This window comes from Nothoprocta perdicaria, unplaced genomic scaffold (genome assembly GCF_003342845.1).
Source record: "Nothoprocta perdicaria isolate Ctin4 unplaced genomic scaffold, notPer1 scaffold_75, whole genome shotgun sequence".
NCBI lineage: Eukaryota > Metazoa > Chordata > Aves > Tinamiformes > Tinamidae > Nothoprocta > Nothoprocta perdicaria.
The window spans coordinates 3,318,257-3,331,501 of NW_020456032.1; the positions used below are offsets into that span (position 1 = coordinate 3,318,257).

The 13,245-nt window shown below is 46.0% G+C and overlaps 1 protein-coding gene across 2 annotated transcripts in view; it reads right to left on the reverse strand.

The window, feature by feature from the left end:
- Window positions 1–6,920: 6,920 nt before the first annotated feature.
- MAP2K4 (mitogen-activated protein kinase kinase 4) overlaps window positions 6,921–13,245 on the reverse strand; it is a 74,727-nt gene continuing 68,402 nt past the window's right edge. For both annotated transcript variants that reach the window (XM_026051419.1, XM_026051420.1), the window contains 2 exons: window positions 9,331–9,376; window positions 6,921–8,015 (listed from right to left, as the gene is read on the reverse strand). In XM_026051419.1, the coding sequence (XP_025907204.1) occupies window positions 7,902–8,015; window positions 9,331–9,376 (160 nt within the window). In that variant the 3' untranslated portion in view covers window positions 6,921–7,901. The remainder of the gene's footprint in view (window positions 8,016–9,330; window positions 9,377–13,245) is intronic.

Genomic DNA, 13,245 nt, shown 5'->3' on the forward strand with positions numbered 1-13,245 from the left:
CATTTTGTTTCTTCTTTTTTTCCCCTCCCCCTCAGTTTTAGGAGTCACTCCAATGAGAACTGGAGCAGCTCATGACAAAACTGTGGGGTGAGGAGAGCTCACCTGGGAAGCAGCAGGAATCATCCAGAGGAGGACCCATTGCTTCCCCATTCCCTATTCCCCTCCTGCCCTGCTAGCCCATCAGGCAATACTGCAAGGTGCGTCCTAGCCGTGCTGAGACCAGGAGGTGCAGGAGCGGGGAGGCCAAGCACTCAGCCCAGCCCCGGGCAACCAGCACCCTTCTCTGCAATGCCAAACTTGCCCTGCTTCCTTCCTCCTGCCCCAAAGGGCTTGGGGCCACGCTGCCCCTGTCCCTGCATAGCTGTGCTCCAGGTGGTCAAGAGAGGGATGTGTCATGTGCGTGGTGGCACGTGGTGATGTGCACACACTGCTCGGTGGGATGCAAGCCAGGGAACACTCCCTGCTGCAGTTTGAACCGAATCAGGCTGATGCCTGTGACTTTGAAAGAGAGAGCTCTGGATGTGGGAGGCTCGGGCTGCAGATGCAGGTGTTGAAAGGAATGGCGTTCAGATGGAGCGGCCCCGTCCCCGCTAGCGTGGTACAGATGTGTAATGTGTTTTGGACCAGGTTCAGGAGCAAGGCATATAGAAAATACTGCAAAGCTTTGTAGGGACCATCCTCTGTGTGACTGGAGGAACAGTGGATCGCTGCCACCCTGCATGACCTGGGTGCCAGGAGAGCCAGAAATAACAGCTCAGCAACCTGTATGTGCGACAGGGCTGAGCGGGTCCTTGTGTGGCCACAGTTCTGTATGAGCATCTGCTTTCATAGTTTGCACCCCTCTGCACCCATTCCTTCTTCCTTCCTCCTAGTCTTCCTCGTTCCCCAGTAGATTCTCCTCTTTTTGAGTACTCTCGCATCACTGTTCACTCAGCTCAGAGCCAGGCCATCCAGAGAACAGCTGTGAATCACAGCCTAGAGGAGCTTGTTCTTCTGAAGCCAGCGGAGATGGATGCTCTCCTGCAGTGATGCTTCCAGTTTGAAGTCACCAGCATTTCTCCTATGAGTCTCTGTGCAATATCCTTCCTCAGGCTCTAGTGAGAAGGAGCCTTTGCTTCACTTCTTGGCTTCCACCAAAGAACTTGCTGCAAACTCTTTGACGGACACATCTACTTCTTTGCAATTCTGGTTTTGCCAAAGTAAATATTGTTGCTGACAAAGATTGTTAAACTATTTACAGACTGAGTGTATTTAATATTTGTGTTACTGGAAGGACAGCACATCGGAGATGCAGCAGCTGTCGAGGTCCAGCCTGGCCAGCAGCCCCGGGGTTTGCTCCACTCCAAGGGCCGCCAGAGCCGTCGAGGGAACTCCGCAGCCCTTGCTCTGTCTCCAGTTCTTGGCGTTGTTGCATGCTGTATAAAGAACATGGCAGTAGCTTTTAAGTCACTATTTAAAGCACCACTTTTTCTATTGTACAAATGGTCACAGTGCACCGCTAGGATAGGTAATCACAGGTTGTGTTTTTTGTTCTTTTTTTAAAACAGAATTTCTTTTGTAAGTGAGAGATTTTTAGAGCCGTTTCATGGAGAATAATAGCACTTGATTCAGAGTAGTGTTAGCAGCTACACTGCCTAATTGTACAGGGCTTTCCAGGTAATTTTCTCCTTTCAACAAATGTATTTTCTTATTTAAAGGGATGCTGTCAGCTTCAGACTTGTAAGCAAGCACATTTCTTTACCTATGTTACCAGCAACACCTTCATTATTAAAAAACCCTTTGTCGTGCCACTTGTCTGCTCAAGCTTTGCTGTTTGATTTCACTAGTCTGCAACAGCAACAATTCCAATGCAGTTATTTGGTTTTAATTCCATTTCCCGAGGCAGTTACAGTCCTTGCAAGAGCATAAGTCTTTCGTTCAAAGCAATTTTTTTTTTTTTTGCTGGAAAATTCCTAAACAAGCTAGCTGGAGTTTTCTCCACGTTTCTTAAGATTTCTAAAACCTTTTCCTTCTGTTGGCTTTGGTTTCACTTTATTCCTTCACAAATTCTGCTCTTYGGGGCAGCATCTCGTTCAAAAGCAGCAGTCAGCGCTCTGGACTGGAAATATGTTGGTGCCCTGGACAAGAGCAGTGCTGCAGGGCACGGGCCGGGCTCGCTGCCAGCTCCCACCACACATCCACGCTCGGGTAACAGCAGCATCCGCTTGGTAAGCAGCAAAACCAGGCTGCAGGTGTGCCCCAGGCTCACATGTACAAGCCCTGTGCACGAGCACACACTCCAAAGCGTAAACGTGCACACACAAAAGCCATCTGCTCATTACATAMAACCCTACAAGCCAATGCACCTACTCCAGATTGAGTAATGACCTTTCTGTACACAGAGGGCCTTCACCCTTTACGCTTTCAGAGCCTGAACGTGATTTTGGGAAAGTCAGCAGAGCTGATCTTCAGCCAAATAGCTCCCATTTTATTCTCCAGCACAGTAGTGGCTCTGTTTCCAGAAGAGGGAGTTTGTGCTTCAGGCTCCTGTTGCAGCGTTTGCATAGCTTCCAACATAATGGAAATTCAAGAGTTGCTTTTTTCTCCTATTCACTGGAACCCTTTCTTCTTTGCTCGGTGCCTTCAGCCATGTAAAGCAATGGCAGCTTCTGTGCTTCTTATCAGATGTCACAGCAAGGCTGGAGCTTTCTTCCTAAGCTGTGAACCGAGGCCTCTCTTCATTTACTTTGTCTGGTAGTCACAGGAGAAGAGTTTAAAGGCTAAAGGAAACTAAGCAAAAGATGAGTGGAAATATGGAAAACACAAATCMAAACACTCCTGTAGCAAGAGGTGATGGTACCTGTGCTCCTTCATGCTGGTTGGGTCCATTCAGTACCCAAACCCATCAAAAGCTCAGAGCTTTTCTTGGAGCTCGATAGATGGATAACAATCAGAGCATAGCAGAGTATATTTTCTGGATGCTATATGATGATCTGAAATGARGGTATGGTTCTGAGGTCAGTGAAGCCTTTGCTGAATAATATCACAGTAAATTGCAGTAAAATCGTAAAAAGCTTCAGAATATGGAAAAGATGATTTCAGATCCCTGCTTAGCCCTTCTGAATTACAGAACAGCTATGCTGAAAGAGATTCTGTCAAGAAGGGGATGCTGTTCAAGAGGAAACCTAGAGTCAGGCTACCTGATTGTTCACATAAAATACAGTGATATCCTGAATTGTTAYAAACTCTGCGGAGAGGGAAGTTCTGAGGATGAAGAAGCTGATGAGGCTCAGTCTTACATTACACTGGGGAATGGGGTAGTGCCAGTGGTGGCAGGTTGTTGCTCCTTGAACTGCTGGCAGGGAGTGCATGAACCCATACAGTCCATTTTAGCTTGGCCAGACAGAGACATAAGGGCCTTCCTCAGCAGACTTCACTGCAACTGGTTCTGTCAAAATCATCCAGAGAAAATGAGATAAAAGTGGCGTCTTGGGAGGGATCTGTCGGTCACTCTTCAGCACTGAAAACCTTTCAATGAGCTGAGGTCAGACCCAAGCAATACAGACTTGGTCATTTTGGTCACAGGAGGTCTTCCAGCTGAGGGGTTGAAGAAAGCCATCTATGCTTATTCATAAAAATGAGTGCTTGAGTAATCAGAAGAAACACTGGTACTGGTCAGGTATGTGTCCCGTCTGATGCAGTAGAAGTACACAGGATGCAGATCAAAGTTTGATACATCACCCTCAGCAGTGGCACAGTGACAACAGGAGTCCACAGTGAAGTCTATAAAAGTTCAAATGGGCAAGGACAAAGTCTTCAAGAAGAAAAACTGAGCATCAGGTCAATGGGACAGTTGAAAGGAACTGAAATAGCCACAAATAACAGTTCCTTTTACATGTCACACAATGGCAGGGAAAGAGGGAATCTTCTAATTCTTCCTCCTGTAGAGTAAGGAAAGACCCAATATTAGGATGGGCAGGTGGACTCTCATATAGCCACTAACTTATTTCAGCTTCTTATCAGTTGTGACTGCTTCCTTGAGAACAAATTCAGCATGCAAAGGGAAGTTGCGGTGCAAAAGGAACAGAATCCATGAAAAGCTCAGATTCATGGAGTAAAGGCTTGTAAGGTGAGATGAATCTTCCAGGATCTGACCAACAGGTAAAGGCTCCTTTCCCATCATTTGTCTGTATTATATCTTCAACCTGGAGCTCAGTGAATTGAGAATCTTAGTGCTGGTTGAAGAGCAGGGACAGAAAGAGGTCCAAAAACATCTGAAGAACTGTGATCAGGACAGGAACATTCCAGGGAATCTTTCAGATGGTGGAAGCACTGAATCTGTACCAACTGACAGACTTCAGCCACTACTAATCTTCCACTCAATGAATCTCTGTCCAGCAGTAGTTTTGTGAACCGTGTTTTCTGCCTTCCCTTCTCATGATCAAATCCTCTTCTTCAAAATGAAGAGACACAGCAAGAGCCAATGTTGAGTTCCTCTACCTATTCAAAAACACTTCTGGTCCTGAACTGTGGTACGGCCAGTGCTCTCCCTTCACTGAATTCTGCATTCCAGGTGCAGTCCTGGAGCAATCAATCAGATTTGTTTGTGCATTACAGACCTGCAGGGCTGGTCGCTCTGTCCTATCACTGCCTTCCTTCCTAGGAAGATTTCTGGGGTCCTTTAACGCTGCGCCGGYCACCTGCCAGGACTAGGTCGTCCTAGATTCACTGGACTTCGCAGACAGTCACTGCTCTTGCAACATGAAGGAGCCTGTAAGGGTGAGGAGTATCAGCTCGTGCCTGCCCAGAGGCTGCAGCTGCCCTGCTCCCAGCGCTTGGGCATCACCACTTGCCCTCCTCGCCGRGATGAGGACATGGATCCACCAGATTCCATCAGAGCTCGCTGTGYAGCRGGCAGGGCTCATGCCAGAGGCGCCCAAGCGCAGAGACGAGCTGTTGAATTCCCAGCAATCTCCCAGAAAAATGAAATATATCCAGCTCCCCCTGCATTTTTCTTTTTAATTTAGCATAAGCATTTTCTAGCTGAGAGCTGCTTCTCTCCTGCCATGCCACCTCCACCTGGAGGAGGGGCCTGGGAGTCAAACATTGCAACAGCTTTTAATGAATCTTCTCATTTATGTCTGACCTTACACAATGAAAATAACAAGGTCACAGTCGCATCCTAGTTTTATTACAACTGACCTGCAGGCAAAAGGATAGAACTATTACATAAACACTCTGATTCCATGTATAATATCTTATATAGAGAAGAAAGTCAAACCAGGATATTGGATAAAATATTCTGAAGCTCTTTGAAGCAGTTATGTTCCTGAGCTCCRTTTTACAGACAATAAGGCAACATCCCTGCACATCAGCTTTTTGATAATTTTTATACATTTTTTTCTATGGTACAAGAAGAAAAAAAATAACCAGAGTTCACAATGTACAGTTCTTACACTATTTTCACAGCTTCTGAACACTATATACGTTTTTTTTTAATAAAGATACATTGTAATAAATGTTGCACCCTTAATAGTTTATAATCTATACTTAAAACACTATACCTGCCTTTCTGTATACCCATCCATGCCACAGCACATTCCAAACCTGACTTCAGTAYTGGGAGCGCAAAGCTGCTGGTTTCCATTTCCCACCAGTTGAAAGCAAATTAATTTCACCTGCTGAACATGAGCTAAAGGTGGGCTTGGCAGTGGAGAACAGCCTCCAAGCCGCAGTGAAGAAGCAGAGCAAGGTGGAATCCACATCTGGATTGAAAGCTCCTGGGGAGAATCCATCTCTCCTAGGGGTAGCCCTCTCAAAGCTGTCTGGCCTGCTGCTGTCGTCGCAGAGAAGTTGTGAATCAACCACTGATGTCTGGGAAAGGTGGGCACAAGGGCAGAGCACCTCCAAATATGTCTTTCTTTATACAGACTGTTATATTTGATTCAGCCTAGCCAGCACCTTGTAAAATTCACTAGTGCCTGATCCTACATTATAGGTGGCTGGGGACTGGTAAAAYGAAGCGACAGCTATTGGGATTGACCAAGGGAAAGAAAAGGTGATTTTTTCCAAGGCTAAAGGACTCTAGATATTAGATATTTAGATACCACATATTTTGACTAATACTGCCATGTTGCTGCCTGATTTATCAGGGGTGCTGAGAACAACTAGTTGCTTTGGAGAACTCTGCTTTATCCATCTTGGGAAGACTTTAATAATTGCTMGAGCAGGGACGCGGGTGAGGTGCGGTTCTTCAGTGCTTTCACATCAGCCCTGGTCTTCATTTGGTACCACTGGTTTCGTAGTTGGAATCGTCTTCCACAGGAATCCTGCCAGTACCCCTGTGTTTTCACTCCAATCACGTCTCTAGCCCTCTGTGTCCTGCATCCAGTTGGGCTGCACAGCTTCAACAATTTGTTGCTCTAGTATTCCTCAAATCCTACCAAGTGCCCAAGCTAGTCAGCTCAAAATGACATACTCAAAGCCAGAGAGTCCACAGGCCCCATTTCATCACTAGTATGCTACTAAAGGTCTGGATATTGCAACATTTTTCATGAAAAAAAAATTATTTTCATGAAAAAAAATCACCATTGAAAAAGATGCCAAATTAAAAAAAAAAAAATCTACCACAATTTCTGCCACCTTGCAGCACCTTAGTGAAGTTCGCTATGGAGGAGCTATTCAGGGTCACAAAAGAGGGAAAAAATACGCACAAGATGAACAAGGTTTCCCACAAGCAAAGCAGTGTCTCAGTTTTGCAGCAATGCAGCTAGGCACAGAGCCCCAAAGCGGTGGGGTGGGAAAACATGCACACCATCCTGCTTGAAGTAGAAGGAAAGGCTGAGATTTATCTTTTACAGCGTACTAGGCTGGTAAGCAGCAGCGTCGCAGGGCTAGGCTTGGAGTCTGTGAAGAAGTGCTAGCGTCAGGTTTCAGGACAGTGAAGAGAATGATGAGCTAGGAATCACAGACATTCATTTGTGGCTCATTAAAACAGCTGCACACTTGTGAACTGCACTTGTCGAAGTCAAAGCAAAGCCAGCTGGTGAGCACTGTGCAGCTATAAATCAGGTCACAAGCAGGTTAAATTCAATCGAGTAGTTTAATAATTCTTCAGGTCAAAGGTCTTATCTTACCAGGTAACAATTTACAGGACACCTAGTTAGAGTGAAGAGTGGCTGGCTTGGTAAAAGGAGAGAAGAATACATTATATCCCATCTCTGAATATTTTAATGTTAGCCTCTTTCAACGCAACATATTTTTGGTAAAGACATATTCACTATATTTAACATGATCTCTCTTTAACAGGAAGTTCAGCTGAGCACACTGTCCCCAGAAAGTACACTGCGACTGTAAAGCAACAGAATTTCATAGCAGTAAATCTATTGCACTTTGTGAAGAATAAAATTCTCCTTTGCCTTTCTAGCTCCGGAAGGCAAAGTATCTTGTTGGTTAAGCAAGTTCTTCTCCCTCCAGGCAAAGTCTCTTAATGTTCAGACAGACAACGCCTAACTTTTGTTTGTTTGCTTTTTTATTATTACTTGAAACAACAATTGGAAGAGTTTGAGAGAAAAATCTTTCCAGTAGCTGCTGAGAAGTCTCCAAGTTTCGAGTCTAGAAATGAATTTTAGGTGCTATCCAATCACGGTCAACAAATAAATGTACTTATTTCCACATTTCATGAATATGTCCACAAAAGAGCAAGATGAGGTCTCTCTTTGACCAACACTAACACTGTGTGATCAGGTATTACAGGGATGCACTTTATATGTGACAACAGTATACAGACAGGATGGAAATAACACCAATATTATTGCACATGGTGTCTGGGCGAGCATTAAAAACACTGCAATATGTGATGAAAATTCTTTACAGCTTGCTTTCTCTCAGCCCTTTTTCTAGAGTTTGATGTAGCAGCAATATCAATCGACGTACATTGGAGAGCTGGGAGTTGCTGGCATTTGATCCAGGATTTTACAAACATAGCATGCAACATCCACTGTGCGTTCCTCATACATCAGAATGAAGGGATGTTTCTGGAATTAGATAAAAAACAAGGTTACTTCACCTTAGTGACACAAATTGACTTCCCCAGTTAAAAGTATAGCATCTGATTTGACTGAATCAAGAACAAAGGACTCAGTAGTGACTRTAGGACCTTAAGATGTGGCCTTACCCAGGGCATTTACAAAAGGGGAGTTAAATGTGCAGTAGAGAGCCTGCACTTCCAGAGCTGGCTTGGGGCAGACATCCACGTGGCAACCTGCTGAACTGGATGCAGGGAGGGTGCATTTTAGCAGCACCCGGCTCTTTTGTAACACATTCACTGAAATACTTGGAAGAGAGATTTTAACATCAGTCTCTGCAGCACTGGGGAGACAGGAGTGACAGGCACATAGGACCTGTAGAGGTCAAACAGCAGCCAGGTCCCAAAYGCAGTCATCCTGAACCCTGATCCTCTCTTCTGCCCAGGAAGCTCTTTAATCTGGACCCAACTCAGGCAGCTGGGAAATGACACAATGATTTTTCAGGCAGGAACTGTTCTGCTTAGGGCACCCTGGACCAAATATACTTTCTGCTTGCTCTCTGCTACCTTCCCAAAACACCTCTCTTTAAAATCTTGGKATCCACATTGCTGTCCTGGAATAAGAGACAGAGGATTGTAAGCAGGCTGGCATGCTGAAACCACTGAGTGAATACTGGAGGAAAGAATGCCATTGGCCAAGGCGAAATCTTGCATCACCTCTGAAGAGGTGGCTTACGTACCCTGAAGAGCTGTGGTGTGAAGAGTTACATGTGACCTATGCATTAGTCCCTGGGAGTTCCCTCCCACAGGACCCTGCCATCACAGGCTCTGCTGATTCCTTGTTCCAGGACACTACTCTCCAAGACACAGTTTTGCCTGCACACTCACAACCTCCTTGTGGGGCTAGTGCACTGGAAGTATTTACATGTTTACATTCATGTGTTCATCACCAATTTGACAGTGGTTCTGAGCATAGGTGCCAGGATTTCATGCAAAGGCAAAATTTATAGGGCATCCCTAGCTCTTGCCTGTGCCCGAGCCAGTGATCTCACAGGCCAGCCATATTAGCTAGTTCACAGCAGCACAGCATTTCTGTGTGTGCTGAGCTCCTAAAACCTCACAGCTGTTTATGAACAGACATTAATAACCATAAACTGCATAATGCCAGGAACAATGGCATCAAGGCAGTGTTTTCCCCAGTGCTGTGGAGATGGACACTGTCTTAATCATCTGAAAAAAACCCCACAGAGGTTACCCCAGATGTGTAACTCAGTCCCACTGCACAGTCCAAACAGCTGGCACGGTCAGACATACTTTGCACTTACCAGAAGTTCTTTGTACTTTGGCCTTTTGGACTCATCCTTTGTAAGGCTAAAGAAAGCAGAAAGCGAATTAGGATAAGGCAGAGTTAGGAAGTCATTACATTAAATGTTAATTTTTTACAGGATAAGAGATTGATTTTACACTGCGATTCACAGCCGGCCAAACCGTTTAAGTCCAGGAATTTGGCTCCCAACATGAACCTACTGTGAGTCACCACATGGAGTCTCTTCCTCTCCACATGACTGAAGGTGCTGGCAAAAGCCTAAATCCCGTGACCACCACCAAATCCTGCTGGAGACAGAGCAAGCTAAAAAACTAAAAGCCCATCACAACTGCTGCTGTCTCCATAAGGAAGCAGACTGGACTTGAGCCTAACTGGAGTTTTCAAATGGCACTTGGTGACTCTGGCCTGCTGTCCAGCCAGGAGAGCAGCCCGGCTCATGTGCAGAGGAGGCTGGACACAACCTGCCATGGAGCACACACTCTTCTCAAGGCAAAACAGACAAAGCACATTCTTTTTGGCATGTGTGAGGGCAAGCGTGGAGCTATAACGCACAGAAGACAGGAGTCCCTCTGGCTAAGAGGAGAAGAGTCTTCACATAAAGATGAACCTGCTAGCTGTCACCTTCTCCCAGACCTGTGAGGGTGGCAGCTTTGGGTGGCCATCAGGATGGGACGCTGTGTGGGACCACAKCCCCAGTGTCAGCTCTTTGGCACCATCAGGCTCGATTAAACCCTGCTGCTGTTCAGACGTGTCCTTCATTACCAGACACCCAGAGACAGGGGRGACAAACTTGTAGGGATGCCTTCCCTGCAAGTAGGCACAAGGTGCCTTGCAGGGTACCAAATAACAGGCCACAGAGATGTCCCAAAAGCCACCAGCTCTGGGATGATCCAGTCTTCTGCCTGGTTCCTAGTGCAAGGAAACAACCAGTCTAAGGACTGGGCTACTGCAGGCTGGGTGATAACTCAGGCCACGGTGGGGACAGCAGGTGGCAGCAAAGGCCACAAGGAACACCCGCAGTAGGTAAGGGCAACACAGACAYGGTGGGTGCCCAGAGAGATGTCTATGGTGACAGAAGCCACCTTAGGGTACCTGAGGAGAAAGACACAGCCCCTCTGAGATCCAGTGCAGGCGCCTGCCATGAGGGCACAAGATGGAGGTATCCGGTACCAGCAGGACCAGACTGGTGTGTGCAGAGCTGCTGGCCTTGGCATATGCCTGGTAGGCACAACGGGGCAAGCTCAGGGTGCCAGGCCTGGCACCATGCCTGGCCTAACCAAGCCCCCTCTCCCAGCTGGTAAGACAGGCTCATCTGTAGTGCTAGGGCTTGCACAGACACCCTGGCCGAGTGCTCAGGGCCAAGCAGATTCACGGCTAATTGGAGACRTCCTCCCCTTCTGGAGAGAGGGTGCAGGGTGGTGCCGCAGCAGGGCCTGGAGGGCCAAGGTGCTCAGCAAGGCGACACACACTCATCTTGAGAGTTACAGTCACCAGGAAGAAAGAGGACAGCGATGAAACTAAGGCTTGAGAGCATCTTCTGAGGGAACACACAGAAGGGATCAGTTTCTGCCAGGACTTGAATGTTTCAGACTGATATTATTTTCTTGCTCTTTCATCCAGGCAAAGACACCCCACATGGACTGTCGCACTCACCCCCAGCTTTTYCTTCAGTGTGAGCTAAGGTGTTTGCAGGGGTATCCAGCAGCCTCCCAGCCACGGGGAACAGGAGATGGGGACAGAGACAGGCTGAGGAGAAGGCTCCTCATATGCTGCCATAAGGACCACCAGTTCCAAGTCTGTACTTATTTCTGCAGAGTCATGCTGAGAATGGCAGGGTTTGATGGGGGTGCAATGGGATGTGCTGTAGCCTTGCCTAAACTAGGAGAGTTAAACCTGATTTCCAAGAGCAGCATTTCTACCCATGCGAATTATTGGAAGGATCTCTTTCAAGCTGAGCCATAGTGTGGCCACAAATTATTCAGAGAAACAGAGGGTGACTACAGTACAGRTCTGGCTCTTTTCTGTCCTGTAAACTACTGCACAGCTACACAGACACACAGGCAATAAGAAGTCCCATTGCTGCTGTGCAAACACCCTCACTTCAAACTTTTGCTATCCAGTAACTATTACTTTACTGATCTCTACAGCTTAAATGTGCTCCTCACTATGCCTTAGATGTAACTATTTAGAACTTCACATAACAGTCCAGGTTTTGTTCTGGAATTTCTATATGTATACCCATAAAACAGATTTTTTTTTTTTTTTGGGTCTGGAATGGCCATTTGGGGCATCAAGTGCTGTACAACTCTTTTGGAGGAATGTCTAATCTCCTTCCCAGGCACTCTGGATCTCAAGACCTTGTGGCTCTTCCTGCAAGTAGTAACTTTGCAGCTGCCAGCATGAAGCTCCAAACAGCCAGAAACAGAACTTGGATACTTTGCAAACTCTGAAGCAGTAAGGTCCTGTAAGCAGATCCAGGATGAACGTGACTGTTGATAGTCATCTAAGGAACACAGGGAGGTGGGTAAAAGGAGAAAAATATTCCAATGAAGCTTTCGGAGCTTTATCAGCAATATCCTCAATATCCTTTTTTTCACTGACTGCCATGTGACTGCCACTGTAGGACTGTTCTCCATTTTCCCTGACACTTAAATGTACAAAAATAGGTCAAATATACTGCTGTTTAGCAGAGATATCACTCAGGTTCTGCTGCTGGGTCCTTTTGAGTCAAATTTGTGAGTGTGTAAGCAAGACAGCAATCTCCTGGCTTTACTGAACTTTGCAATGATATTTCTGCCCTAAGGAAAACTACACAGGAAAGAAACTGCTGCTTGTACTGCATATGGGAAAGCAACTTGAACTTTCTAACCAAACACCACACAGTCTTCATACGGAGAAAATGAAGCTTTTTTCTTTAGGCAGCAAGCCATTTTGATGCCCTATTTTCTACATATGAAAGCCAGCCAGAAGCCAGATGAAAGGCTCAACTATTGTTCATAAAAAATCCAAATTCTGAAAGACAAACAACTCCAAATCAGCACCTTTCACATGTCCAATGAATGGATAATCCTGAAACAAAACCCCCGCGGAGTTAAAAATTGTCTAGAGCTGCATCTTCCTGTGTCACAGAGCTCTGAGACAGGCACCCCTGCCTTGGGGATATTCATCAGCTGGGATGTCCATCAGTCTGAAAAGCCTTGCCCAGCGCAGAGGGAATGAGAACAGGAACGCAAGTCACACTGAAGGAGGTCCTGTGTTAACCAAATCTCATTATTTGGTTAACAAAATTAGTTTAGATTAACTGTCACATTCTGATGGGAAAGTGCTTAGTCAGAAAACTCAAGTCAGCCCTTTAGCGAACAAGGACCATGTACATGTGGCAAGYAGACAAATGGCTCTAAGTAGCTGCCACACAAACTGGACACTTCCCATCCAAGGTTGGCAAAACTGCAGAGGTCACAYGCAGTCCTCTCCAAAAAGCATCTCTAGTTTTGTTCTTGTCACAAGATTTGACACAAGATAAGAAGCAAACAACTAAGCAAGCCAACTGCTGCAGATCCTGATATTCACTACATTGAACAGAACTTCTTCCTACCGAAAAGAAAGGCCTCCTGGCCTTGCTATACAAAAGAAAAGACTAACATAGACTTGCAGCACAGCCACGACACAAACTGCCAGGAGTCTCAAGCTTCTCCCTGCTCAAGGAAAGGTAAAAAGCAGGTCTGTCACAAGATCACTTCATATTAAAATACAGGCTGCACATGATAGTTCCTCATCTGACCACGCAATGAGTSKTMASATGCCTCTCCAGAGCACAGACTCTCAGAAGTTTTCTCTGTATTTCTATCCTGTTGTATCCAAAGGTTTGCCATTCAGATTCCACTCACAATCTTCCAAAGAAGTGAAATGCAAG